The sequence below is a fragment of the Diceros bicornis genome, chromosome 33 (genome assembly GCF_020826845.1).
Source record: "Diceros bicornis minor isolate mBicDic1 chromosome 33, mDicBic1.mat.cur, whole genome shotgun sequence".
Lineage (NCBI taxonomy): Eukaryota > Metazoa > Chordata > Mammalia > Perissodactyla > Rhinocerotidae > Diceros > Diceros bicornis.
Window position 1 is genome coordinate 23,091,081 of NC_080772.1, and position 27,965 is coordinate 23,119,045.

At 39.1% G+C, this 27,965-nt stretch overlaps 1 protein-coding gene across 5 annotated transcripts in view; it reads right to left on the reverse strand.

Annotated features, from left to right (window-relative positions):
• The window catches only part of EYA1 (EYA transcriptional coactivator and phosphatase 1), a 164,410-nt gene that overhangs the window by 55,665 nt on the left and 80,780 nt on the right, over positions 1–27,965 (reverse strand). For all 5 annotated transcript variants that reach the window (XM_058528875.1, XM_058528874.1, XM_058528873.1 and 2 more), the window contains 2 exons: positions 16,733–16,872; positions 15,295–15,378 (listed from right to left, as the gene is read on the reverse strand). In XM_058528875.1, the coding sequence (XP_058384858.1) occupies positions 15,295–15,378; positions 16,733–16,872 (224 nt within the window). The remainder of the gene's footprint in view (positions 1–15,294; positions 15,379–16,732; positions 16,873–27,965) is intronic.

The following is a 27,965-nucleotide window of genomic DNA, read 5'->3' on the forward strand; positions in this document are numbered from 1 at the left end:
AAAGATAAGGGCAACCCTCGGGGTCGGCCCCGTGGCTTAGCGGTTAAGTGCTCGTGCTCTGCTACTGGCGGCCTGGGTTCGGATCCCGGGCGTGCACCGAGGCACCGCTTCTCCAGCCATGCTGAGGCTGTGTCTCACATACAGCAACTAGAAGGATGTGCAACTATGACATATAACTATCTCTGGGGCTTTGGGGAGAAAAAGCGAAAAAAAAGGAGGAGGATTGGCCATAGATGTTAGCTCAAGGCCGGTCTTCCTCAGCAAAAAGAGGAGGATTGCCATGGATGTTAGCCCAGGGTTGATCTTCCTCACAAAAAAAAAAAAAAAAGATAAGGGCAACTCTAAATTCCTCATGCTGATATTTTTGAGGTGACTGTTTTTAAGAGCCCAGTCATCAGTAAAGCTGATTTGTGTGGAAGCTAAACTGGAACACGCAGTGTGACCACTCCCAGGAGGGGCTGTCATCGGTTCTCCCAAAGGATGTCAACCAAGCTTTTTATCACTAAGAGAGACAATCCACCTCTAGGACACTGGCGTAAGCGTGCCATACTCTGAAGATCTAGGAACTTCAGGGGAGACAGTGCCATTCGGGCAGGATTCAGGCACTGCACCAATTCAGTTGAACCCTAGAAGCGTTCTTTAAAAAAACTGCTTGTACAGCCAAGCAGTGTGATCTCCTTGGGTTAGTCACATATACCTGTTAGCTTATACCCTGTAACCATCACAAGGTCAGACTCTGTAAGCAGGCACTTAAGCACAGCCCAAATCCATTGGTTACAGTTAATTAGACTTGGGAGAACAGGTCTTGGCAAAATCTTGACCCTGCCCAAGTTTATCAACAAATGGCTGGTAGTGACACATGGCAATAAACAGTAATTATTGAGGTATATTCCAAATTGAGTAACTTCAATGTACAGTCCCAGAAAATTTTCAGTGCTCACAAAATGATGCTGTACTCTAGCATAACGTAAGGAATAACGTAATATTTTGAAGAGATCTTGCTGGTGGTAGGGTCAAAGGATACATCTGTGGGAGCACTGTAAGAATATAAACATAATATAAAATTATCAGCTATCATAATAAGAAAAATGGGGTCTTCTAGTATCAGTTCTTCCACAAATAGCAACTCTGATTGAGTCATCTCACTGACTATGGGGAAGAGGTATTCCACTCCTCAGCTCCCTGATGTGAGCATAGCATTCTTTCCCTAATGTAAATAGTTAATTACTTCCAAGTCAAGATTACACTGTACATAAACCTCTATTAAATATTATGCTTATGTTGGATTTACAAGGAAACTACCTGTAGGGAAAATGCCTAAGGCTAGACTCAAGCCTCAAGGAAGACAATGGGATCTACCTTTGCAGTTACCCGCCAAGCATCAAGCACACCTACAGATTAATCACATTAGTCACTGACTTGAAACTATGGCAGGTAAACTGAAATTCACTAGGCTGTTGAAAAGATAATGAAAGAGTGTGGCACCTGCCAGATTACTCAGCATGAGCACTGAGGATACCTATCTGTCCACTAGAGGTGACCAGGGAGTCTTAATCAAGGATCTGCAGTAATACTGTAGAGCTCTTCAAGGAGAAGAGATAGTTGAGAAAAACTCAAAATTCAGAAAGTGCTTTAGGTTCATTTCAAAACTTTGCCTCAACAAAAATAGCTACAGCCTAGTTATTTACAACAAGAACTATCAATCCTTTTATTTCTGACAGTGGATCTACATATACTTGGTTCTGCTGAATTAATAAACTTATGGTTTAAACTTCCTCCTTCCCAAATTCTTGAGTTTTCTCCTTCCTAATCAACAATCTTTGAGCCAAGAAGAAAGGATATACAGGATAAGTAAGAACACTCTATAATGGATTGTTTAAAGAGACTGTCCAACCAGAATACTGAAGATTAAAAATGACAGCAACCAGACATTTTGCATCTCTTAACTGAAGGATATATCCCATCTATAAAGTCTTGACTGAAAAAAAAAACTCAAATCTGAATCTAATTAAGCTTCTGGATCTAGCTACTAATTTGTAGGAAATACAGGGGACAAAGGAATATGTGACAAAGGAACACAATGGGGATATAATCAAGAAAACTCTGACCCTCAGAACTCTACAGGGCAAATGGTCTGGTTATTTCAACAGAAACCTTATGTAGGTTAAAAAAAAAATATTGAGAATCTACAAATTAAAAGACACTTAAGAGACATACAACAAACTGTAAAAATAAGTTTAAAAACCACTGGAGAAAAACACTTTACAAACTAGGAACAGAAGATAAAAAGAAACTATCTTAACACAATAAAGGTCATATATGAAAAGTCCACAGGTAATCACACTCAATGGTGAAAGTCTGAACACTTTTCCTGTAGGATCAGGAACAAGACAAGGATGCCCTCTTTCACAATCTCTATTTAACATAGTACTGCAAGTCCTAGCCAGAGCAATTAGGTAAGAAAGAAAAAGAAATAAAAAACATCCAAATAGGAAAGGAAGAAGCAAAATTATCTGTTCACAGATGAAATGATCTCACATGCAGAAAACTCTATAAAGATTCCACAAAAAAATTGTTAGACTAAATGAATTCAGCACAGTTACAAGATTCAAAATCAACACACAAAAATAAGTTGTGTTTCTATACACTAACAATGAACAATCCAGAAAGGAAATTAAGAAAAGAATTCCATTTACAATAGTATTGAGAGGAATAAAATACTTAGGAATAAACATAACCGAGGAAACAAAAGACACGTACAGCGAAAGCTACAAAATGTTGCTGAAAGAAATCAAAGACGACACAAATAAATGGAAAGATTCCATGTTCATGGATGGAAGACTTAATATTAGGATGTAAATACTACCCAAAGTGACTTATAGATTTAATGCAGTCTCTATCAAATTCTCAATGGTGTTTTTGCAGAAATAGAAAAGTCCATTCTAAAATTCATATGGAATCTCAAGGGACCCTGAATAGCCAAAAACAATTTGAAAAAGAAGAACAAAATTGGAGATCTCATACTTCCTGATTTCAAAACTTATTACAAAGCCACAGTAATGAAAACAGTGTGGTACTGGCATAAAGACAGACATACAGACCAGTGGAATACAACAGAGAGTCCAGAAAGAAACTCTTACATATACGGTCAAATGGTTTCCAACAAGGGTGCCAAGGTCATTCAACAGGGAAATGATAGTTTTTTCAACAAATGGTGCTGGGAAAACTGGATCTCCACATGCAAAACAATAAAGTTGGATCCTTACCTTACACTATATGCAAAAATTAACTCAAAATTCCTCAAAGACCTAAACGTAAGAGAAAAACTATAAACTCTTGGGGGAAAACCTTCATGACACTGGATTTGGCAATGACTTCTTGGATATGGCACCAAAAGCATAGTCAACAAAAGAAAAAATAGATAAAGTAGAATACATCTAAAACTTCTGTGCATCAAAGGACCCAATTAACAGAGTGAAAAGGCAACCTATGGAATGGGAGAAAATATTTACAACTCATATATCTGATAATATCCAGGATATATAAAAACTCCTATAACTCAACAATCAAAAAAAACAAACAAGCTGATTAAAAAATGGGCAAAGGACTTGAATAGGTATTTCTCCAAAGAAGATACACAAATGGTCAACAAGCACATGAAAAGATGCTCAACATCACAAATCATAAGGGAAATACCAATCAAAACCACGAGATACCACCTCACACCCATTAAAATGGCAATTATCAAAAAAAAAAAAAAAAAAAAAAACCCCAGGAAACAACAAGTATTGGTGAGGATATGAGAAACTGGAACCCTTGAGGGCCCAGGCTGGTGGCCTAGTAGTTAAGTTTGATCCACTCTGCTTCAGCGGCCCGAGTTCACAGGTTCAGATCCCAGGCGCAGATCTACACTACTCATCAAGCCATGCTGTGGTGGCGTCCCACATACAAAAAATAGAGGAAGACTGGCACAGATGTTAGCTCAGGGACAATCTTCCTCACCAAAAAAAAAAAAAAAAAAAAAAAAAAAAAAATTTAATATAGTATCTGGGATTTGCTTTGAAAAAGGACAGAGCAGGGCAGAGGAGGGTAAGGATACAGGTGAAACAAGCTGGCTAGGACTTGATAATTATTAAAGATGGAAGAGGTTACACTGGGTTTCATTATACTATTCCATCTACTTTTGTAAATGTTTGGAAGTTTCTATAATAAAATTTTTAAAAAATATTCAGTGAGACAAAACTGGTTGTCTTTTGGTGGTGAAACTGTGGATTAAAAATATTTATTTTGAAAATTTAAAGCACACCCAAACCATACTTTTAAAATGCCAAAAAAATTTTAAAAGTCAAAATTACAAAAGCCTTGCAAATTTCCTCAGCATATCACTTTTTACAGCTTGTATTAACTCTACTAATTTTTATCATACAGGATGTTCTTTTTCAGAAAACCAGAGGAACTCCTACATTTATAATTGAAGCCACAGGACCTACGTCTCATACATTTAAGAGTAGCAGTGTCGCACTGCAACGTTGATCAGCTGCAAAGGAGAATTCCCAGTGTAATTTAAGAATAGTAGAAACCCTAGAAGCATCTTATTTAGGGCCTCAGCATTTATTTTTTGGGTGTTCAGCTCCTATGGATCCTGATTTCTTTTTCTGATGTACAATGCTAGTGTTATCATCTGACATCCTATAATTGGCTATTTCTTACTAGTTAAATGATTGTAGCTACTAGAGAATGCTTGTCATGAATAATACAGGGACACTTGTTTCCTTCTTAATATTGTTATTCCTTTGGAGATTCTGTGGTTTCACCCTTTGTGGATTTAGAGTGGTGTTAGTTCAGAATAGCTTTGCACCAATGAAGGAATGCTGTTGAGGATTCCTTCATCCCCTATTAACAGCCTTCTTTATTCATTTATAAGCTCCCTGAAGGCAGCAATTATGGCCAGGCACCTACTACATGACTAGGTATGTATTCAACACATTATGGAAGACTGACTTTCTGAATGACTCGTTAGCGTCAGGCCAGAAAACAAATGGTGACTCAGACAGGAGAGGGCTGCATCCCCAGGTGTACGTCTTGGTACTATAGCGCACATAAGACGGGAGGTTTTGTGTGTGCAACTTGAGAAGGGTACCATTTGGCGTACAATTTTCTAAATTACTTCGGGGATGTTTTCAATGATCATTACCCACAACTAAATTACTATATGCTAGAGGCTAAAGTACTGAGTACCATCTACTACTACTCTTATGACAAATCCTTTTGATGGAGTCTTGAATGTGGGGTAGGCCTAACATGGAGACCACATGGTATTAGCAGAGGCTGTTACCCAATAGGGACACCACAGTGAATTCCTCCAGGTCCCGAGTGAGGAGGGGCAGTGGGTACTTTCTTACATGACTTTTGTTTTGTCCCAGTGACCAGGTTGAAGTTCATGCTGCTCAGATTATTTTCTTGCCCATTTATGTTGAGAAATATTATAATTACATCTGCATTGCTAATTCCAGTGTTTGTACATGATCTTTTATCTTAACTGCCTTTTAAGTAAGTCCCGAAAAAACTGTGTTGAAGGGGGGTCTGCACTCATCCGCAGTTCTCACTTTCTAGCTTCCAATGGCAATCTACTTTTAATGGCAAACATGACCTCCTCACGCAGAACTGAGGATGATTCAAAAATGATTTTCTTAACTCATTTTCATTTACTTTCTCAAAAATTCTACTTTTGGCTCAGAGTGTCCACGGTCCTTTGAGCCTCAAAAGAGAAAGTTTTAGGAAAACCTGCTTATCTTTTTTTGGGTTTTTAGAATAGGATCCAGAATGTTGTTCTGCGTATAAAAATAAACCACTTTCTCTTTTCTCTAGAAACCTTAAAGCTAACCATTTATCTAACCATAAAAATATCTCTTTCTTTTATGTAACTGTTTTAAAAGATACAGCCCAAGATTTTTAGCTTTGGTTTAACAATGCCACAAATGGCAAATATTACATTAGATCTTGTGTAGTCCAAAGAGAATAATTATAAGTCATTTCAGTTTTACTTTAAGAACTAAAAATAGCACCAAATGTTAATAAGAAAGCAATTTCTCTTTATTGCTTAGATATACCAGTAAAGCATCAAAAGAAAAATTGTTCCTATTTTTACGTGGCTCTGGTTTCTATTTATACACCTTGTACATTTTGCTCTTTTATTCCTTTGCTTTTACCATCTTATTTTTCTAAACTGAAAAGAAAAATATTTAACAGCAAAATAAACCAAGCAAACACCTAAGCCAATATAAATTTGTCCAATTTAAATTTTTTAAGTTGAGACCTTTAAAAAATATTTTAATACCTAAGTCAGTGTTCCAGTTTTAGACAGCTGCATTATTAGGTGTTACAAAGTAGCTATGGTGTTGGGGTTTTATTTTACTGAAAGCCAAAAAATTTAATTCTGCTTTTTGATTTTCACCTATTACTTTTTTCAATTTAAAAGTACATTTTAAATACACGATAAATGTCTTTTGTATCTCTCCTATTGGAATACATCCCCTATTACATCTATGAGATCAAATCTATACAAACTCCAAGCAATTGCTATTTTACTTTGGATCAAAAAGTAGACTATCTCATGTTTAGGAAATTGATATTTAAAGAATTAATCTTAGGCTAGAAAGAGCTATTAGAAGATGGTTCAATTACTTCAGAAAGTATGCCTAGTTCCTCAGGATATGTTACTGACGTTTTGAACTTGTGGAATAAAAGATAAGGTTCCAAAATTCTGTCTGCAGCCATCCTATCTGGGCCAGCTAAGCCTCCACTGGCAAGCAATTACCAAGAGTTGTAGGGACCCAGTGAGGTGTGATGCTAACAATGTGAGCAGGTTTACGAGGATTTGCTGGTCAATGTGAAAATCTTGTAAAGTATGCTCAAACCAACAACAAATCTTTGGGTGGTATCAATCAAATGAAAGAAAAAAATACCCTGTTTTGGACCCCTTAAACAATTCCTTATTTAGAACGCTAATATTACAGCCACAAACAGGGCCTGAATGTCATTCAAAAAAAAATGCTCCCCATTCAGGATCTTTTGTTTTGGGGAAAAAGAAGCTAAAAAGCAGGAGCTGGCACTCTGAGTACAGGAGTGGCTTGTTTTCAAGGCCCCATGGTTGGCTGTTCACAAGAGAAGGATTAAAGATAAGATTAGAAAATTAGCTCCCTCATTGGAGAGAAGAAAAAAATATATTCCAAATGTTATTTCTTTTAAAAAATACTACTAAAAGCATTATGTAAATGATATGTACAACCTATGAGACCCAAAGGTTCCATTGTTTTCTTTCCACTTACCTAAAGTTATCAATACCATCAATGAACATTAACTTTTGGCAAGTTTATAAGGCCCTATCACTGAACAGTTGGCATGAGATGCCAAGTTTTAGGAGTTGGGTGTAGTTCTCATGCCAATTAAGAAATAATCTGGATTATCACGAGAGAGAGTATACACACGAAAAATAAATCACGGTTCAACTACTGGCTGAACGATTTAAAAAAAAAAAAAAAGTCCAAACCTGGGGTGAGGCTAATCAGGTCATTTTTACTGATTAGATATGTGACACCCGACTGCTTTAATTTTCTCCTTACTTAAGGGACTCCCTTTCAACATCATGAAAATAATACCTAAGTAGAGAATGAGAGAAAGAACTTCACCATTCCAAGGATTAATTTTGATTGTGGAGAAAACCCAATGAATCCCAAACATGGGACGACTGCCAAGAAGTGGTCCAAAGAGGGAGGAGGAAGAGTAAAGCCAGAGTAGACCCGGCCAAATCAGCCTCAACATGAGGGGCCCACGCAGTGCCAACGAAAGGCCTCAGCCGCTAAATCCAATCAAAAGACCTATCTAGATTTCATTGGTAACCACTCTCCTATCTCTCTCTCCTTCTTAGTGTTACAGCCCTTTTCTTAGGCCTTGATTATTTCCTAACAGGAGGACTGCAATAATCTTCTCTGCTATCAGATTAAGCTCCAAATTGTACACTTCCATCATGTCGCTCCACTGTTTTAATATTGTTCACGGCATCCTCATGCCTACAGCACAAAATCCTGGCCCTCCAGGCTCCCTGCAACCCTCCTGTGAGGGCGACGGGCCAATGAGAAGAACAGATTATATTCCTGGTGTTGTCAGTTAATAGATGTGCTTTCTTGGGCCAATCATTTAATTTTTCTGAGACACAGTTTCCTCATCGTAAAAAAAAAAAAGGAACTAATTGGATAATAAATGTGAGATAGATGTGTAAAGCGTAAAAGCTGAAAAAAGGTGTGGCATTTTTACCATTTCAACTCATTTTCTGCTACTCATCTTTGCAAGCCTGATCGTCTAAATATACTTTATCAGTCTCCAGCCACTTTCCCAATCATTTCCCTAAATGGTAATGCTCTGCCCTCACCTCTCCCTCTCTGCTACCTGGGACAACAAAATAGTCACTATTGCCCCATCCCTCCTCTGAACCCCCAAAGTGAGCAATAATAGCTCTTATTTACAGAGTGCCTATGAGTATTTTTCTAGGTACTTTAGATTGTCCTCTTAACAGACCTGTGATCGCTTCTATTTTAGAAGCGATAGCAAGATTAAGACTGAACAAGTGAGACTCAGAGATATAAAGTGCTTTTCCCGGGGCAGTGGCAGGCCAGTGTGGTGGCTGGGAAGCTGTGATGATTCATATTTTTGTTTACTGCATTCCCTTTTACATGTATGAATAAGAAAAATAAGGGTTTATTCAATAAGGTAGCAAGAACATACATTTCAGTGATATATTACTGCCAGTTAGGAGGAAGGGGCTGGCAGTTAAAGGGAAAGGGAGCAACTGTCAGGATAAGGGCAAAGAAAAGGGACGAAGGAGGCTCTTTCAGCTGGAAATCCTTCTGATAGTCAAAACCACAAAAACAACATGTTTTTGTTTGTTTGTTTGGAGACTTTAGATTCCACGTCATTCCACAGTATCCAAGAGTTATATGTGGAACCATAAGTTATTTCATCATTTTGATCTAACTTGGCACTGATATAAAAAGAAGAAGATAAAATCAGGGAACCATCCTTTGGGATTGATCGGCTGCTCATCACTTTTCAGCACACCCGTCACACAGCCTTTGGACCCTGCTCTGCTGGGATGGCCAGAGCCACCATGAGGGTTTGAAAGTGTGTTTTGGGTTCCACTCATTTGACAAATAGTTCTTCACTGAGAACTGTGGCTGCCACTGCCACCCGTCTACCAAAACCCATTCTCTGTTTCTTCCTGGGCACACAACTGGGTTACATTTTCTAGCCTCCTTTACACTGGGCCGTGTGAGCAGAGGTTAGTTCCCCTTCTAAGCCTGGGTCAGAAAGATTCCCACTCATGCTCCTCCTACTTTTTCTCCCTGTGGGCTAGAAAGCTGATGACCATGACCACAGAGGCCTCAGAAGCTATATGGTGAGATGGCACAACCATTATCGGCACTACCAAAACTTGCCTAAACCAAGCAACCTGGGAGATCCACTTGAAACCATTAAATAAGAGAGAGAGAAATTTCTAACTTGTTGGAGCCCTGACATTTGGGCCTATTCGTTACAGCCCTTCACCTACCCTAAAAATCACGTGCTGGCTTATACTTCATGGGGACCCCAGACGCAGACACACGATACCTGCATTGAGTTTAGTCTAGTCGGCCACAGTGTGGCTGTCATTGAATTGTCCTGGTGCCCTGAAGGCAGGAGTAAAATTAATCAACACGAAGTTCAGAGCGTGATCTAGAGCAGGGGCAGGCAAGCTCTCTCTCCAAAGGGACAGACAATAAATATTTTAGGCTTTGCAGGCCATATACAGTCTTGGAGACACATTCTTCTTTTTTTTATATAACTCTTTAAAAATTTAAACAACATTCTTAGCTTGAAAGCCCTACAAAAACGGGCCACGAACCAGATTTGGCCTATGGAACATGATCTGTCAATCTCTAGTCTAGACCCCTCGTCCAGATTTTTAAAATCCAAAGGAAGAATAATATTACATGACACATGAAAATTACATGAAATTCAAATTTGGGAACTATAAGTAAAGTTTTATTGGAATACAGCCACATTTATTCGTTTACAGATTGTCTGTGTCTGCTTTTGCCCTAGTAGGGCAGAGCTGAGTATTTATGACAGGCATATGGCCCACAAAGCCTAAAATATTTATTATCTGACCCTTCACCAAAAACGTTTGCCAACCCCTGGTCTGGAGGTTCCAGAAGAGAGATCATTTTGTTTAAGTAACCAGATGCTCTACGGTCTGAGGAGAACACTCGGCGTCTGGCTGCTTTGGCGCCATGCTAAGAATTCAGCATCTATACCAGTCACCACTGAAGAGGGCCATTCCTCAAAAGATTTCAGAGTTTAGAATTGTGCCCTACGACAGGGTAAGAACAGCAATCTTGACTGGCTAACTGGAGTGTTCTGATGAAATGTGCTAGAAAAATTGCTGTCAAATTTTCCTTTCATCAGTGAACGAAATGATCACAGTAGTACACTTACTAAGGAGGTTTAGTTGATCTAAATTCATGGTGACAATTGGGATCCCTCTAGAAGACTGCTACATTATAAAACAAATGCTTAGACAGCAGATACAAGATCAATCAGTGACATGGGCTGTTTTTATTATTGGCTTATTGTTATTAATAAGACAGTGCCGGGCCTTTAAATTCATAAAACAACTTAAATCTTTTTCTTCTCCATCTTTATTGAGATATAATTGACACAATTTAATTTTTAAAACAATTTTGCAAGTCAAGTAGCCAGCTGTACAGATGAGGAACTTGAGGCTCAGTATGAATAAACAATTTGCCCAAGGTCAAAGAACTGAAAAGTCAGAGCTTGGATACGAGTCTAGATCTATTTGAATTCAAATCTGATGCTCTGTGTATCACACCATAAGGTGTATCACATATTGGTACTTCACAAATTTAACATATTACTCACTGGCCACCATGCCAGATTCAAGTATTCTTTTTGACAATCAAGGTTCAACTACGTTAAAATACAACTAATATTTATTTTGTGCCAGACATGGTGCTAAGTGTTTTTCACATTTGGTCTCTAACCTCTTATAGGTCTCAGTTTCCTCATCTGTAAAATGGGCTTTGCAATAGCAGTTTCAGAGCATTAATGTTGAACTAAATGAGTACTGGGCACATAGGAAATTCTTAGTAAGTAGGGCCTACAATTAAACTTTATGCTGTCTTAAGTGTTCATGTTTAGGTTTATTGTGTAAAATGAGGAGTGAGGCTCAATACTTTTAAGACCTATTCTAGCCCAAATTTGTATAAGACACATGCATTAAGCAACAATAAAAAAATAAGTACGAAACAGTCCAGACATTTGGGTGTAGATATCTTGGGGAGTCTTCTCATAAGAGGGGAACGTGCTTGGAACATCAGCAAAATACTTATTTGAAATATAAGTTTGGGGTCTGTGTGTTGATGTTAACAAATGGATTATATTGTCTATTTTAAAGAGAGCATTCAATGAAAAAAAATCAAGAGTAGTTTTCTTCAGTGAAATTGGGGACTTTGGATTTAGTTTGAAAGCAACTTTTAAAAGTGCGTTAAACGAAGAAAGCTAGAACAGATATTATTAACAACAACTTAATTTACAGTAACACCCATGGACTTCATTTTCCTGCTAATATGCTGTTTCTTTTCTCTTCCCTAGCCAAACCTGTACTGTACCTAGCACCCTCTTTTTGTTCCCATCACCTTTGTTACAAAACAACACTTCCTTATAACACCAACATGCCTGCTTCCCACAGCTAGGATTACATGGAAGGTGGGACATTCTCAAACTTTTTTTGTACATGTTGCTGTAACATGCCCTAATTTTGCATTAATATCAAATAGATCCTGTATCCCCTTACTGAATGGCCTACTCATTGGGTTGCCTAAGCTACTGTGACTAAGCTACTTCTCAAGTATCTGGTTCCCATAGAGACAGAACAGCTATCACATTGTCAGGCATTCATTTCTTTATATGCCTGTAGAACAAGGCCCAGCCGCACGCTTCTTTGACAACGCTCAGGAACACCACTAAATCTGTGCTCCAAGAAAGGGAACTTGCCCTTGAACTGCTTTAAGACTTCTCTCCTCAGTGCCCTGGGGAAACGAAAAGCATATAAGACATTCTGATCAGCTTGGTTATTATCTATGTTTGGAAGAATCCTTGTTGAACCACACGTTTTTACAAGGCATGATTATCAGATTTGAGAGCAAATTCGGCCTAACTCTAAAGTTCTCTAATAAAGAGAACATTAAGCAAGCTTTCTTGCATGCTTCAGGCTATAAAATTCAACGTTCTCAGCAATGTGTCTTCAAAAGTCAACCTGACGGGAAGAAACGCCTCCCAGCAATGGGACAATAGGCTGACTACAGTGTCCAGCACAAAGAAGGCACTCATAAACGTTTAGGAAGAAATCAAGCTAAGAGTGTCTGAAGAGCTACTGGTCCTGAGCTGTGCGCTGTTGGCTCTAAATCTGACATCTCTAGCCCTGACCACTCCCCGGACCCCGGGCTCACCTTCCAGCTGCCTCCTTGCCTTGGTCCAAGTGGATGTCTATTAGGCATCTCAAACTTGTCCAACACTGAACTCTTCATTTTCCGTTCAAATTAGTTCTTCCCCATCTCAACAAATAGACGACTATCCTCCCAGCCACTCAGGACAAAAATCCAGGAATGATCTTTTTACTCCTCTCTATTACTTATTGCCTACCAGCCCAACCCAAATCATTTACAAATCCTATTTCTCTACCTGCAATAGAATCTAGATTCTGATCAGTTCTCTCCATCTCTGCTGCTAGTGCATCAGATCACTTCTAAAATCTCCCCCCTGTTCCCCTACTCCTCTCTTCCTACCATTAATTCTCCACACACAGCCAAAGTAATCTAAAAATCTAAATCAAGTCTCATCACGTCCTCCCTTGAAGTCCTCCAATGACTTCCTATGGATGTGCAATGAGATTAACCCTCTTGACTATGCTGGGGAGGCCCTTTGTACCTGCCCTCATCCCAGCCCACATCTCCCTTGACTCTGCATCTCCATCACTAAGCTCGGCCACACTGGGCTCTTTGTCCCTGAAACGTCAAACCCTTTCTTATCTCTGCACTTGCTGTTTCCTCTGCTTAGAACAATCTTTCTCCTGATGGTCACATTATCGACTGGCCTGTTCAGGTCATTCTGACCTCAGGCTCAGTCATGCTCAGGAAGACCTTCCCCAACCAGGCCTTCCAAGGTTACTTTACCCCCAAGCCCCATTAACTTATAACTGAAGGATAAGCTTACATTTAAATATCTCAAATCACCCATACTTTAAAGAATATATACATCTGGCTTTTGGAAATTGTATAAGATAAAACTTTTTATCACATGCCCTAGTACAAGAAAACTAAACAAACTAACAATCAAAATACTATTTGATGAAGCCTCAAAATATTAAGGGTTGATACTTTTAAAAATGAAATTCTCGGTATTTGTAATGTTTTGTTTAGATATTGTCAAGAATCTGAATGAAAGATTCTAAGCCGCCAGTGGTTTCTAGGTTAGGTGCCAATCCATGTGTAAACCAATAATTTATGGCCAGAGATTAACACGAGGTCATTAGGTCATGGGATGTTCACCACCTTACGCTAAGCTGACCCCTTTCAATGGCCAACAGAGCACCGATGAGTTGAAAACAACTCTCTTTGCATCAATTTGGCTCTTAGTGAGAAAGCTTTTAAAGACTTGAGACTTTCTGGATGGTTTTCAAATGCTGGTTTTCTAAGTGCACGCTCTTTTCAACACTTTTGTGTGAGTTCCAGCCTGCTTTCTTCCTTAGGAGTTAGTTGTAGGGACATTAAAATGGTTTGGCTATGAAGATCTTCAAGATCCTTCCTACTAACTACACATTGATATTTCAGGTATTAATCTTAGTTTTCTAAGTCATAGTTTTTGTAGAAATAGGGATAGTAATAGTATTCATAGAAGAAATAATAGAAAAAAAACACAGCTAATATTTATTGAATCCTTATTATGTTCTAGCCACAAAGTAGACTTTCTTTGAATGATTAACTCTATGGCTTTATTTTTTATAATCTGTATTTTTGTTAATTATCTTCTTCTTATAGAAAATTTGTTTAACAATAAGATGGGGCATACTGTGTTTTACAGATCTTATTTCTGAATAGAAATTCAAATGGTGAAATATTCTTGCTCTTAGAAATGTGCATTTTTCCAGCCTGTTTTTGGATTAGGTAGATCTACAGGGTTATGAGAAAAAATGCTGTACTGTGAAGCTCGAATGGTAACTCCCCTGCTTTCACCTCCAGGTGAAATGAGAGTATGCAAATTTTATGGGTATCAATTTTAACACTTAATTGTGATAAACACCTGGAGTCACCAAAATGCAAAAATTCAGTTCCTAAGGCTCCAAACGAATAGCTTCAAGGATCTAAGACTTGTAATATTTCTTTAAAGATTAAAAAAATGATAAATAATCAAATTCACAGGATCATTTCAGAAATTACCTAAAGCCAATTTAAATAACATGATTTTTGTGTAGGAAAGGTTTATGAAATCACTAAGCAATATACCAAAAAGAATTTCCAAGGTTTTGGGAAACCCAAATGCAGAACATAGAAACTGAAGTTTTACTCATGGAAGGCAGTCTGTAATATTCTTTACTTACAACACCAAGAAAAGTATTGCAACAACTCAAACATGGAGGTACTGGTCCTGTTGTCACTCAGAGGCCGGATTTTACACACCATTCACGTAAATTTAGCCCCGTAGCAAAGGAGATAAAGACATTCACAACAGGTGCTTTGAAAATAAAATGCTAACACTGCTAATCACTGAAGATAATAGCAAGTAACATATTTGCTCCATTGAATATGTTGAGAATAAAGAGAATAAAAAAGTGGGGCAAATAAAATAATACAACACAAAAGCTCTTTCTATGTCATCTATACATTTTGATATTTCACCCTAGAATAGTATTCAATTGCTTTTATTCATTGGGGTCTGAAATAAAAAGGAATTTAGTTGCATAAAGTTTATTTCATTTTTAAGGACCTAAAAAATTTCCTTTTGTTCATTTATACATTTTTGCCTTACATATATATTTGACTATATCAATAAATCAAGTTATTTTCTTTTTTATATTTTAAATTTATTATTTAAAGTTAAACTGCATTCCCATTTGGACAAAAAATGCAATTCTAGGCATATTTACTCTAAAGAAATTAATAACTGATGCTTCTTGATACTCACCCTCCCGTATCTGTTGGCGTAGGACCCAGTAAGCAAGGAATGGAAAACAATGATCGTCTCGTCCAAGTCCCAGATGAACACTCTCTACAAAGGAAGAATCAAATCAATGTGTCCTTCCTTTGGCTGAGAACCTTTTATTCAGTTAACTTTAACATGAAAAGGTAGTCTTGAAATGGGAGACAAAAGAAAAATCTGAGTTTACTAGTTTTTTTTAAACACAACTGTTCCAAAGAGTATCTCCCAACTTTTCTCAGATATAACCTCAGATGTGGTACAAGAGGATAATTATATTAGCAACACTGACATAAATATAGGAAAGAAATGATAATATATGTCCCCTCTACTTCTGTAGTAGCTTCTCAGTCTTAGTTCTGAAAAAATGAAAAAGGAGCTAAAAATGAGTCTATTTATAACTTCTGAGACACAGGGGGACAATCAATTAAAAATCATTCAATTTATCTTTTCCTTATCTCTGCTCCCTGTTCATTAAGAAGTGTTAAAATACCTAATCTTATGTTTTATTCTTATCCAGCCAAGTATCAAAAAATTGCACATAAAAACTAAATCTTTACATCATGTATTCACCTTATGTACCCATTGGGTTGTTATCAAATGGATGGGTTATAGACTGCTCCTGCCTCATTTTCTTCAGATTACAGATAGTTAACAACTTAAGCTGACATATCACACATGCTCTTGACATACTCGGAGCGTGTCTGGAATTGAATTTGAAGGAACTCATTTCAAAAAGGTCTTTGAGATACCACAAAAGGCCTCCCAAGCCTGCTTTGCTTCCTCCCAGTCCCACTCAGACCAGTACATATTCACACAAATAGGTTCTGCTGGGAAATTTTTGTCTTTTCGGCCAAAATAATCATGTTTTCCACCATCAGATTTCACTTTGGCATAAAAACAGCAACTTAATTGCAGTGGCTTCAAGGCTATGAAATCTACCACCCTTGAAGGTTTTCTTTAATCTCTCCCGCTTTTCAACTCCAGCAAAACATGTCTCATAAGATGATTACCATTTCAGTTTAGAACATTCCAGTTTTCCTTTCTCAATATACATAAGTGTGTCTTTAATTTCAAAGTGGACTTTACTAAGCATTTTTAGTACAAGACTCGATTGAAATGGCAATGACAAAGAGCAGTACATGAGAATTTTGTTCAAACAGAATTATACAATTTACTATATTTCCTTAGACATAAACAGATGCTTTACCATATAGTTAAAGTGGAAGAGAAAACAAATAATTGTTTTACCTATAATTAATATAGAAAAGAGAAAAAATGCTTTAGTTATAGTTAATACCGAAAAGAAAGCAGTAACAAAAGCATTTGGAGACCTTGATCCCTACCATTCACATAGCAGGTATATAGAATCACCATTTAGCTACAAGACACCTTGTTATTTACTTGAGTGTTGGCAATGACATACCTCAAGATCAGAATCCGGGGGAGGTGAAGGATTATTGTTTCTTCGGCCCCGTCCACGTGACTTTCCATCTGAACCTCGACGCAATCGATCAGAATCTGAATCTTTAATGGGGGTTGACGGGCTGTGGATTGTACTGTACTCTGTGGAAATACGGGAAGGACTTTCACCTCTTGGTTCTACCACGATGGTGCCAAGATTAACCTTGTTTTAATGCATGGGGAAGAGTAAAGCACATTTTATTCTGCTCAAATTCTATACCACCTTTTACTTGCATTGGTAAATAATTTATGAGATATTTGATTCTAAGCCTTGTTTTGAAGGAATGTGTGATCAGAAATAACTAAGATTTTTTTGTGTGTGTGTGAAGAAGATCAGCCCTGAGCTAACATCCATGTCAATCCTCTTTTTGTTGAGGAAGACCGGCCCTGAGCTAACATCTATTGCCAATCCTCCTCCTCTTTTTTTTTCCCCCAAAGCCCCAGTAGACAGTTGTATGTCATAGTTGCACATCCTTCTAGTTGCTGTATGTGGGACGCCACCTCAGCATGGCCGGACAAGCGGTGAGTCGGTGTGCGCCCGGGATCCGAACCCGGGCCGCCAGTAGCGGAGCCCGCACACTTAACTGCTAAGCCACGGGGCCGGCCCCACTAAGATTTAATTGAGGGTGGGAGACAACAGGCTGTACTAAGTTGCCTAGATTTTCTTCATGGGTCTCTGTGATTAGACAATGCTCCTCCATTTCCACTTCCACATTTGCTTCTCTCTTTCATTCCACCAACAGCACCTGGCCATTCTGAGAGGCTCACACATTTGCCTTCCCAGCCACTCTCCAACCTACAAAAAGGCTTCTGGTTCACGGAAAGAAAGGAAAAGAAAAATCAGCTCTGGGGCAGGGAAAACTGAATCATCAGGCAGATTTTTCTTTGAAAATTTAAAACCTTCATTTTCTCCCTCATTTTATGTAAGCACAAGGGCGCGGACACACGGGCAATGCCCATACTCTACAACAGCAATCATCACAGGTTCTTCCTATGTCTTGGTCTCTTTGAACCAAAAATCCCAAACAGGCAGCATATTAAAATTACTCATCTGAGTAACTCAGAGAAACCATGGAAATAATTGTACAGAAATCACAAAATAAAGGACAACCCCCAAGCAGGCTGTGGTTGTGGAGTCGGGGCGAGATTCTTATCCTGTTTCCGGAATGAACAAAAAAAACCACTTACTCTCACCCCTTAATATGGTTTTTTCTCAGTCTATCCAGTTTCCTCATCAGATAATCTCCACCTCCCCAAACTCTAGATGTGCCAGCGTGCTGGCTCTCCCCTCAAAACTCTTTGCTAAATTTCTCTAGTAGTTATGGGTTGGAATCTCTCAATCTAATATGAGGAATGATTATTTTTACTGAGATGTCGTTGATGTCACATTTCACCAAAGAGAAAACTATGGAGAATGGGTGAAGATCCACTAACCTTTCTTAATGTACTGTCAGCCTCAACTCTACCAACAAGGCCATCCATGTGTCACACCGTGTGGTCACAATATCACCTCCAAGTTTAAGCTTTGTGAGTCAGGGTAGATAGGAATGGACTTTGACAGGGTAAATTCCATTTCTAAATGACATGAAATAGCCCTATACCTCTTGTTTAACCTTAAAACCTAAATAGATTTCTATCACTTTTAGATGAGACTTTTGCATGCCCTCTGCCACAGCAAACAAGACTGTGAACTTCCTCATATAAACCAGACATGTGATCCTTGTACCTAGAAACCACCAAGATGACTTACAAGCCTTTTAGTTAATTATGGCCAGAAAGTTCAAAACAACTCCCTTCAATGATCAGTTTATTTGGGATGCATTTTTCAACTAACTCGTTTTGTAGAACTGTTAGAATACAGTGCTGGCTGGTCAAAGGTAAGCCAAAGTCTCGAAGTCTACATTAGACCCTTTTCTTGCAGAGGCAGACGACTGTGCATCCTCTCCTCAAGATATTCCAAACGAAGCATCTCTCTTCCATGTTTTATAGAGAATTAGGAGCTCCAAGTGAATATATTTTTTAAGCAGTCCAATGGATTCAAAGTTGTGTTTTGAAAAAAAAAAGTCTTGGCCTTCCTTTTCTTTAAATACTCTGCAATCTACATCTCCATGCAGAACACAGCCACCATCTGAGGCAGAACAGACATCAATCTTTTTAAAAGTTTCAAAATGAAGCATTCCGCCCCAGCTGGCATCTAACTCGACTTATACTTCAAGTACTTGACTGCTAGTGTATCTTAAATTGTGAGCTCTCCTGCTTTTGGAAGTTCCTATTTGCAAAGAAGCTAAAAGACATGAAGCAATGTATCTATCACATTCTGTCTTTTGCCTTGACTTCCAGATAGTTTCGAGTTAATTTTGTCCTCAAAGTAGTTTATTTTATCTAGGTTTTCTTAGTCTAGATTTCCCCGTATTGATTGCCCATTCCTTTATTTCTTGGTGTTCACTTCTTTATCCCTGCTTTAAAAACCCAATTAAATCTTTAAAAATATATTCCATCTCAATTTTTTTTGGAAATAGCAAAGCTATAATTAAATCGATTACTCATTTCTATAAACCTCCCCCAAAAGAAAACAAATTCAGTGAGCAAAGCATACAGGAAGATTTTTAAATCACGTTATCTAAAGTTTTTCCAAGTAGTGAAAAAAGCCCTAAGAGACGGACAGTCTGACACCTTTAAATATTAACACACACACACACACACACACATGCCTTCTTTGCAGCCCTGAATTTATTAGAAGGAAGATGAAATTAAAATGATGCAAGCTAGTTTAAAAAAAATCTCTTTCTCTTTGTTCTATGAGGTGGAATTAAATGCTTGTTTTCTACTAACCAGCTCTCCTGACTCTGACTTCTCCTTCCTCCTACTAGTGCAAAATAACTCAACAAATAATTTAATCTTCTAATCCACCAACATCTCATGTTTCGTTAAAATCCTCTTCAAGTTGTTCAACTTTACCCCCACTAAGATAATGGATGTAAAAGAACTCAGAAGAGCATTCATTTCATTTAGCAAACATTGCTTGAATGTTCACACTATTCTAGGCACTGTACTAGGAACCTGAAGTATAATGATGTACTAAACAGATACGGTTCCTGCCTTCTTGGTGCTTAAAATTCAAAGCAAGTCACCAATTCATGGAAAAAAAGAGATTACAAAACAACGTGGAAAGGGTTATGACGAGGGAAAGGCAGAATGCCAGGACACCACAGAAGAAGTCCACGCAACTCAGATTTACAGGGTTACAGAAGTTTCCTGAAGACGGAAGACAAGCTCACTAGTAAAAAGGGAATGTAAATGTACTCCAGGCAGGCACATGAGCATGTGTGAAGGTGTAGATACACAGAGCACGTAGAAGAACTGAAAAAAAGAATCCATCTGACCTGAATCTCTAGAGGAAAAGTACAGAGATGAGACTGGAGTGGCAGGCAAAGAATTCAACAAGAGAGGGATGCAATCAAATTTACGTTTTACATAGATGACTCTAGCTCCAGTGTGGCGAGGGTACTGGAGGCAGGTGAAGACTGGGAAAGGGAGACCATCCAGGAGGATAATTCAGTAATCCAGGTGAGGGATGTCACTGGTGCAGATGCAGGTAGTGGGGATAAGGGAGATTTACAGATTTGAAGTGTCATTAGAAGGTGAAATCAATAACTAATTGAATAAGGAAGGAGGAGGAAGTCAAAGATAGTGCTCATGCCAGTGGTTTGGCAACTGGGCAGATCGTAATACAAGGTAAGGGACTTAGGAAGAAGAAGGGACTATAGGGAAGAGTGTAGGTCAGAATTCAGGTTCGGCTTTGGACACATTGAACTTGAAGAGTCTGTGGGCATTTGAGCAAAGATATGCAACAGGCAGGCTGTTCGATTGCTCTGGCACTCAGGGAAGAAATGTGGACTGGGTTTAGGTTTGGAAATTGATGTCATGCATACTATAATTAAAGAAATGGGTAATTAAAGACATGTAGTGTGTGTAGAAGGGATGGGCAGAGAAAGATGGGTGGGGTGTGCAGACGAAAGAGTATTTCAGGAAGGAGAGAGGGATCAATAACATCAGTTGGCCAAGAGATAATAAAATGAAGACTGAATCCAAGAGTACTTCAGTGTCAAAGAGGTCTTTCGTATACACGGTGAAGGTATAGATTTGATAAGTATTTGTGAGGTAGATTGCTGGGATAAAAACAAGACAGCAGAAGGCAGAACAGTAAGAGCCTTCAAGTAAGGCTCCTGTAAACCATTAGAATAACTTGACTTCCCTTCCTTCTGCTTCCCATTCCTCCACTCACACTATTCCTTCTCAGTCTCTTGGGAGACCTCTTCGTCTGCCCGAAGCTTAAATGTTAGTGTTGTCTCTATCAGTGATACTAAAAATGGTGATCTCAGACAAAATAAGGAGTTTGCATCAGGATGCAATGCAACGCTTCCTTCATCAAAAAGTCTTGCTTAGATTTTTTTCTACAAGTCAGCTAAAGTAAACAGTGTGCTTAGTGACAAGGTTGATTACATTCTCAAGTAAATCCCTTATGTTATCATGGACTAGAAATAAACAACTGGTGGACAGGAAGACTCTATTTTGAGTAGCAATGCACTCAAGTTTCCTCTACAGTCCTCTTATCCCACTAGAGGCTCTCAGTGGTTGGCAGTATCTGTAAGAAAGTTTTCAATAACCCCCAGGTGATGATTCTAAAGCTTTACCTTCTGATCTCTTGACCTGAATATCTCACTGTTTGCTAGACCTCTGTATCTGAATATTCCATGGACACCACAACTAAAGTTGTCCCAAACTGAATCCTCCTTCTCTATTAACAAGTCTGATTAATGGTACCAACATCTACCCAGTTTTCCAAGCCAGAAATTCCTTACTGGCTCCATCAAATCAGGACCAAGTTCTGTGGCTTTTACCTCCTAAATATTTTTGTTCTAAGTTCGGGCCCTCATCATCCCTTGCCTTGATTCTTGCAATAGGCTGTTTCCAAGCTTGCTACCCACAGCCTTTCAACTATCACATGCACCACTGTGACAGAGGGCTTTAAAATCTTTCAATGCTCCAAACCCCCAGTGTAGAATAGGAAAGACAGTCTAGATTTTAAGACACTGAGCTGTGGACTCAACTGCCACATTTCAAATCGTGACCCCACTCCTTATTAATAGTATGGCTTTGTTAAAGTTATTTACCTCTTCTATGACTCAGTTTCATCATCTGCAAAATGGGAATATGTGAGATAAAATGAAACTAACATACATGTAAAGGTACTTAGAACCGTGCATGGCACTAGCACTCTATGATGTTAGGTACCTTGAAAAAAAAAAAAGTCCCAATGAATCACGCTCTGACAGCCTTCTCTCTAACTGCTCTCTCTCCTTCATAGTCTGCACTTCAGAAAGACATACCTAGTTATCTTTGTTCTCTGAAAGTACCATGCTGCTTTATGACTTGGAACATAATGTTTCCTTTTTGTAGAATGCTGTTCTCAACTCTTACCCCCTCCCCCGATCTGTATGTGAAATTGCTATTAACCCCTAAAGATCAAACTCAAGTATCTTTTTTGTGAATTCTCCTTCTAACTCTTGGTCTCTGTTTTGTAACTATATTTATCTCTATTACAGGATTATACAATTTTTGCAATTATTTATGTTCACAGTGGATAATAAATAATTTGATTAATCAATTTGAGCAAATATCCATCACTATCACGCTTGGAGGGTAGAATCTGGTGGTATTAGTTTCGTATTCTGAGAGCCCAGTAATAGCCTAGAATGCAAGGCAGACATTAAAAAAATCAATGATTCAAAGAATGAGTGTTTCTCAAGTTTAGCTCTTACTTTATTAAACCTATGAAGATTACCTAATTATTTCTACTAGAGAGTCAAAATATTTACAAATGAGACATAGCTGTAATTATTTTTAAAGCTTATTTAAAAGTTAACGTTTACATATCCTACAATGTTAAGATCTACAAAAGATCATTAAAATCCTACTACCAAAGAGTTCCATAAATCCTTCAATACTGAAAAGAAAAACAGAGAACTGGAACTCAGAAGATTCCACCCAGGTCCTCTTGGATCCTCTAGATCCCCTCAGTCCATAACTCCTACCTGAGCCTTGGGGAAGTGACCTCCATATTTTTCAGTGCTAATTCTCTTGGTTTGTCGAATTGAGGACATAGCCTAGATTACTTAGCTTTAAAGTTCTATTATTTATGGATGCATAATATCTACCATATCTTTCTAACTGTTAGCTATTGGTCTCTCTCTGTTAGTCACCTTCAGACTAATCTATCTAAAATACCTTGGTCAACCCCAACCTTCAGAAGCTATCAGGGTTTACTGTTTCCTGTATCTAGTCCAAATTCTTTATCCAGTTTTATTTCTCATGACTCTCAATATGTCACCTACTTTCTCATACATCTTGCCAAATAGTTTTCAAAAGGATTGCAGCAATTTAAATTGTGTCAGTTTTACCCCAGCCACACACTGATTGTCACCGTTTTAAAGAAGTCATCACTATTTTATTAGGTGTAGAATAGGAATGCATGATTCTAATTTGGGGATACTGGACATGCTTATAGACGTGTGCTTGAAAATTATAATTCCTTCTACGAACTGTCCAAATCTTTTGCCAAATTTTTATATTCCTTTACTGATTTATATAAAAGTTTTAACCCTTTTTCAATATTTGCAGACACTTTTCCAAGTTAAATTATGCTGATATCTCTTTAATTATGCTTTCCTTCAAAGTTCTTGACTTTTCTGTAGTCCTGCTACATGAAGGCCTGGTTGGCCCCTTGACGATTTAGGGATAAGCGTTCATTTTCAGTCTAAGGATAGCAGGGAATTTCTGACCTAACTTTACACTCTGGACTGTATGTGTCGGCGGTAGTTGTAAAGGAAGAAGAACACAGGATCCCTGCAGGCTCCCTTCTCTGTGTTTCGGGAGGATGGAGGCCCTCCTTACTCATGTCTAACTGAGGTGAAAGACTACTCCCCCAAAACAGAAGTAAGTAACTGGACTCCTTGCCCAGAGAAGCTCTTGCCACACATATAATGACATTAGGTGGAGGCCAAGGGAGCCACTATTTCTAGCCAGACCCTGAATCTCTGCTAAAACAATACAGATTACAAAATGAAGTGCAGAGCTTCTCAGGAAATCCTTGTAAAGATGATCTGAATTTAGTGAACAAGAGACATGGTAAACAATAACTATATTCTATTTGCAGCTATGGGGGACTCAGATAAGAACAGGGTATATTACTTCCCTAAAGCAGATATTATCATGTTTGAGACTCAAGCCTTATAGCACATGGCACAGTTATACCAGTGAGTATGAAGAAGATGCCAGACGGCAATTGACATTGAGGTACCCTCAAACTTTGAGACTCTCAAAAATCAACAAGTACACGCAAAAGTCATCTTAAAAGGTGTCATATCAAGTCAAAATCAGGAAGATTGAAAGAGAGAAGGTAGAGACGTTAATTCTGATTCAATGAGGAAAGGCGATCATGGTGCCGCTGGTATTTCCCCCAGGGAGGTGGACGCATCATGCTCGATGCTACTGGCCGGAAGAATCATATACATCCACTGGGTATGTTTCTGTTCATAATTTTTTAAATTGGTTTTCCTATGGGGGAAGAAATTGCTTTGTAAAGCTGAGTTTTTGATTACTTTAAGGTAAATAAATGGGACTGCACCTTATTCCAGGGATGGGTTCTGTAATCAACGCACAAGGTGAAAACCACATATAATCAAAATTACCCAGAAATTCTCTCCACCAGCTACACTGTGAGAGGCAAAGGCAGTGAAACGGACTGGTGGGACAGCAGGGTACGGATGGCACAGGTCCACAGGGAGGCATGGGGCCAACTTGCCCACATTATTTAAGTCCCCTTTTGTTTGTTTGTTTGTACTCTGAAATGCAGACGTCAGCAAACTGTTTTGATAAAGAGTCAGATAATAAATATCTTAGGCTTTGTGGGCCACATGGTCTCTGTTGCAATGACTCAACTCTGCCCTTAAGCACAAACAATACGTTAATGAAGGAGTATGGCCGCGTTTCAATAAAACTTTATTTACAAAACAGATTAGGCTTGTGGGGGCATATAATTGTATTCATTAAAGTAATTGTGTGTTACTATGAGATTCAAGTAAGTGACTCCATTGTGACTATGAGATTCACGGAAGTGACTGTCACCTGACTTCTCTGGATGATATCTCTTCTTTAAAACTGTTGCAAACATTAAATGTTAAAATTGTATGGTGAAGATAAGAAGTGAAACGTTGCTGGACTAACTGGAGAACAAAGTGCTAATTTTTTTGGAAGTGATAATAAGCAGAAAAGGAATTTAATATGTACTTTTTTAAAGCCCTATCCCAGGTGGTAAGGGCACTGAGCCATCATGATATAAAAATGTATCTACCTTGAATATGCAAACAAGGCAAGAAGAGGATAAGATGTTGTTTTTCTCATGAACATAGTAACTTGACATGCAAAACAGATTACAAATTCTCCTTGGGTCGATATAGGCACCAGACACACACGTCTTGGGAGTGATTTTGTGTTCTCATCGCTAACAGAACAGCTCGGTGCAGGCACCAAGCCTAATGAAACTGCTATAAGATGGGCACTGTTCCAGGTGTGTGGCCCTGGGGACACCTTTTTACTGGGCTCTTTGTAGTTGACTGAGCCTGGAGGACACGATCACAAATGACATGAGCAGGCAAGCACACCAGTGACACGGGATGATGAGCTAAGCCATGTTTCCGAGAAAAGAAAAATTCAAAGGCCTGCCATTGTCAAGCCATGCTGTTCACTCCACAGGAAAATTAGGAAATTCAGATGAAAGGGCAAATGGAAAAGGGGCACACATGCCTTTCACACTGAAGACTTAGATTTTCCTTGACTTACAGTGACCTCTAACAACTGAATCCGACAAATTTTCCTCACCAGGCCTACCTCCAGGCCTCTGACAACATTTTGTAGATGGATTCTCCTCTCTCATAAGGCAGTCAGGGGGAAGGGCCGCCTGGAATCAACCTCTATAGTCAGAGATCCTCAGAGTTGAAAACTGAAATTCCTATTATTCTCAAAACTTGAAAGAAACTCCAGTGGTGGCCTAACTTCATGCGTGCATTCTCATGTGACAGAATGCAATACCACAGAAAACAAATGCTCACAACAGAGAATGGATGCATGTGTACACATTCATTCAGCTAAATTGCTTTTTTTCCCCCAACAAAAGGAGAACAATGCTGGAAAACTTCTTTAAAAAGGTCTTTATATACTGGGTTTCTTTTGTTGTTTTTTTTTTTTTTTTTTTTTTTGCTGAGGAAGATTAGCCCTGACCCAACATCTGTGCCAATCTTCCTCTATTTTGTATGTGGGTCACCACCACAGCATGGCAGCTGATGAGTGGTGTAGGTCTGCGCCCGAGAACTGAACCCAGGCTGCCAAAGCGGAGTGCACTGAACTTAACCACTAGGCCATGAGGCCGACCCCTATATACGGTTTTTTAAAAACAATCTTTGAAACGAATCAATTCAAAGCAGCTACAAAATAGGTCATCTTATCCTTGCACTGGATCTAAGCTTTCCTTCATTCTGCACCTTTCATTACGGAGTCTGAGGAATGAATGGGAGGATTTTCTTATGTCTTTTCTTTTTAATGGTCTTTCACGCCACATCTATACTGAGAATGGACTGCAACCTCCCACAGTGTCGAGTTTCACTTTTTCCCACCTTCCCCTTCTCCCCACCGCGACTTGCAGAATTCTGACTCAGGAGGCAACGCTAGTGAAAGTTTTTGGTCATAAAGGTTTCTAAATAGCTCTGATGCCTTTTCTGCTCACTTTCTTAGAACACTCCTATACTTCCATCCCTGTTAATCTGTGAAGATGGCAGCTTCTGTTTGAATTTGATCTTTCTTTTTTCTTAAACTTTTGACAGAGAGGTAAATGCGTAATGCTTCCTTCTGCGGGAGCTGTATGTCCAGCCAGTGCCCCTGTTTTGCTTACCACTGTTGTGTGCTGACCTTCAGTTGTGTTTGATCAGATTCAACTGGTCCCCATGTACCGGGCCAGCTTCACGGACGTGTGACCTCTGCAGTTACACGGCCGCATGCTCAGATGGGTCCTGCACCTGGTTTAACGCTCTGCTGTGCTGTCTTGAAATTCTTTGTGAACAAGGGGTCTGCATTTTCATTGTGCACGGTGGCCCACCAATTATGTAGCTGGTCCTGCCTGTGCTATCACAAATCCCTGAGCCAGTGAAGCATGCATTCCTTAGGGCCGTGTGGAAGACAGAGCACGTTCTAAGTGCCAGGCAATGTGCAAAAGCACTAGGGATCTGACTGAACAAGACAACAGTTCTTGCCCTCACAGAAGTTCAGTGCTGCCTGTATTTATGATGTCCTGGGGTGTCATAAGCAATAGCATGGGACAGCTTACCACTCTTCCATGACCAAGTTGACTTCATAGTCACAAGCAAGAAACCTGGCTTCTCTTTCACTGAGAAAATAGAAGCACCCACCCTCTACACTCTATGCCTGGGTAAACCCACCTACCAGTACTTTTTATGCACAGTGTGCCTTCCCTCGTTATGATGGATGAACTTCCTGGGCTCCTAAGCCCAGCCCCTCATTTGGGCACGAGATCCCAGCCCCCTCTCACCTCCTTCAGTCAGTGTTCTCTTTCTTCTGGATCACTCACATATGCACACAGGCTGGAGGTATTTCTTGCCTAAAAAATACCCCCGACTTCTTCCTCTAGTTTCTGCCCCATTTCTCTATCACCTTGTGATATAGAGCAAAAATAACTAAGAGAATTGTGACTATCTGCTGCATAAACTTCCTCTCCCCTCATCCTCTTTGAACCTACTCCAATCATGCTGTTTTCACCAACACTCCCCTTTGTCAAGATCATCAATGACCCCATTCCATCAAATCCAATAGTCAAGTCTCTATTTCCATTTTTCTCAAACTTTCACCAGCATTGCACACAGCGGATCACTCCTTCCTTCTGCAACAGTTACCTCCCTTGGCCTCTGGAAGGCCTCATTCTCAGCTGCAAGGCCCGGGGCTCAGTGCTCAAGGCTTAGCTGCGTGGATTACTGAACCAGCACTAACTCCGAAAATGTGACCTTCTTTCCTCTCAGTGTTTGGGAAATAACTCACCTGTGGATGGGGTGGATCTTGCAAATTTTGGT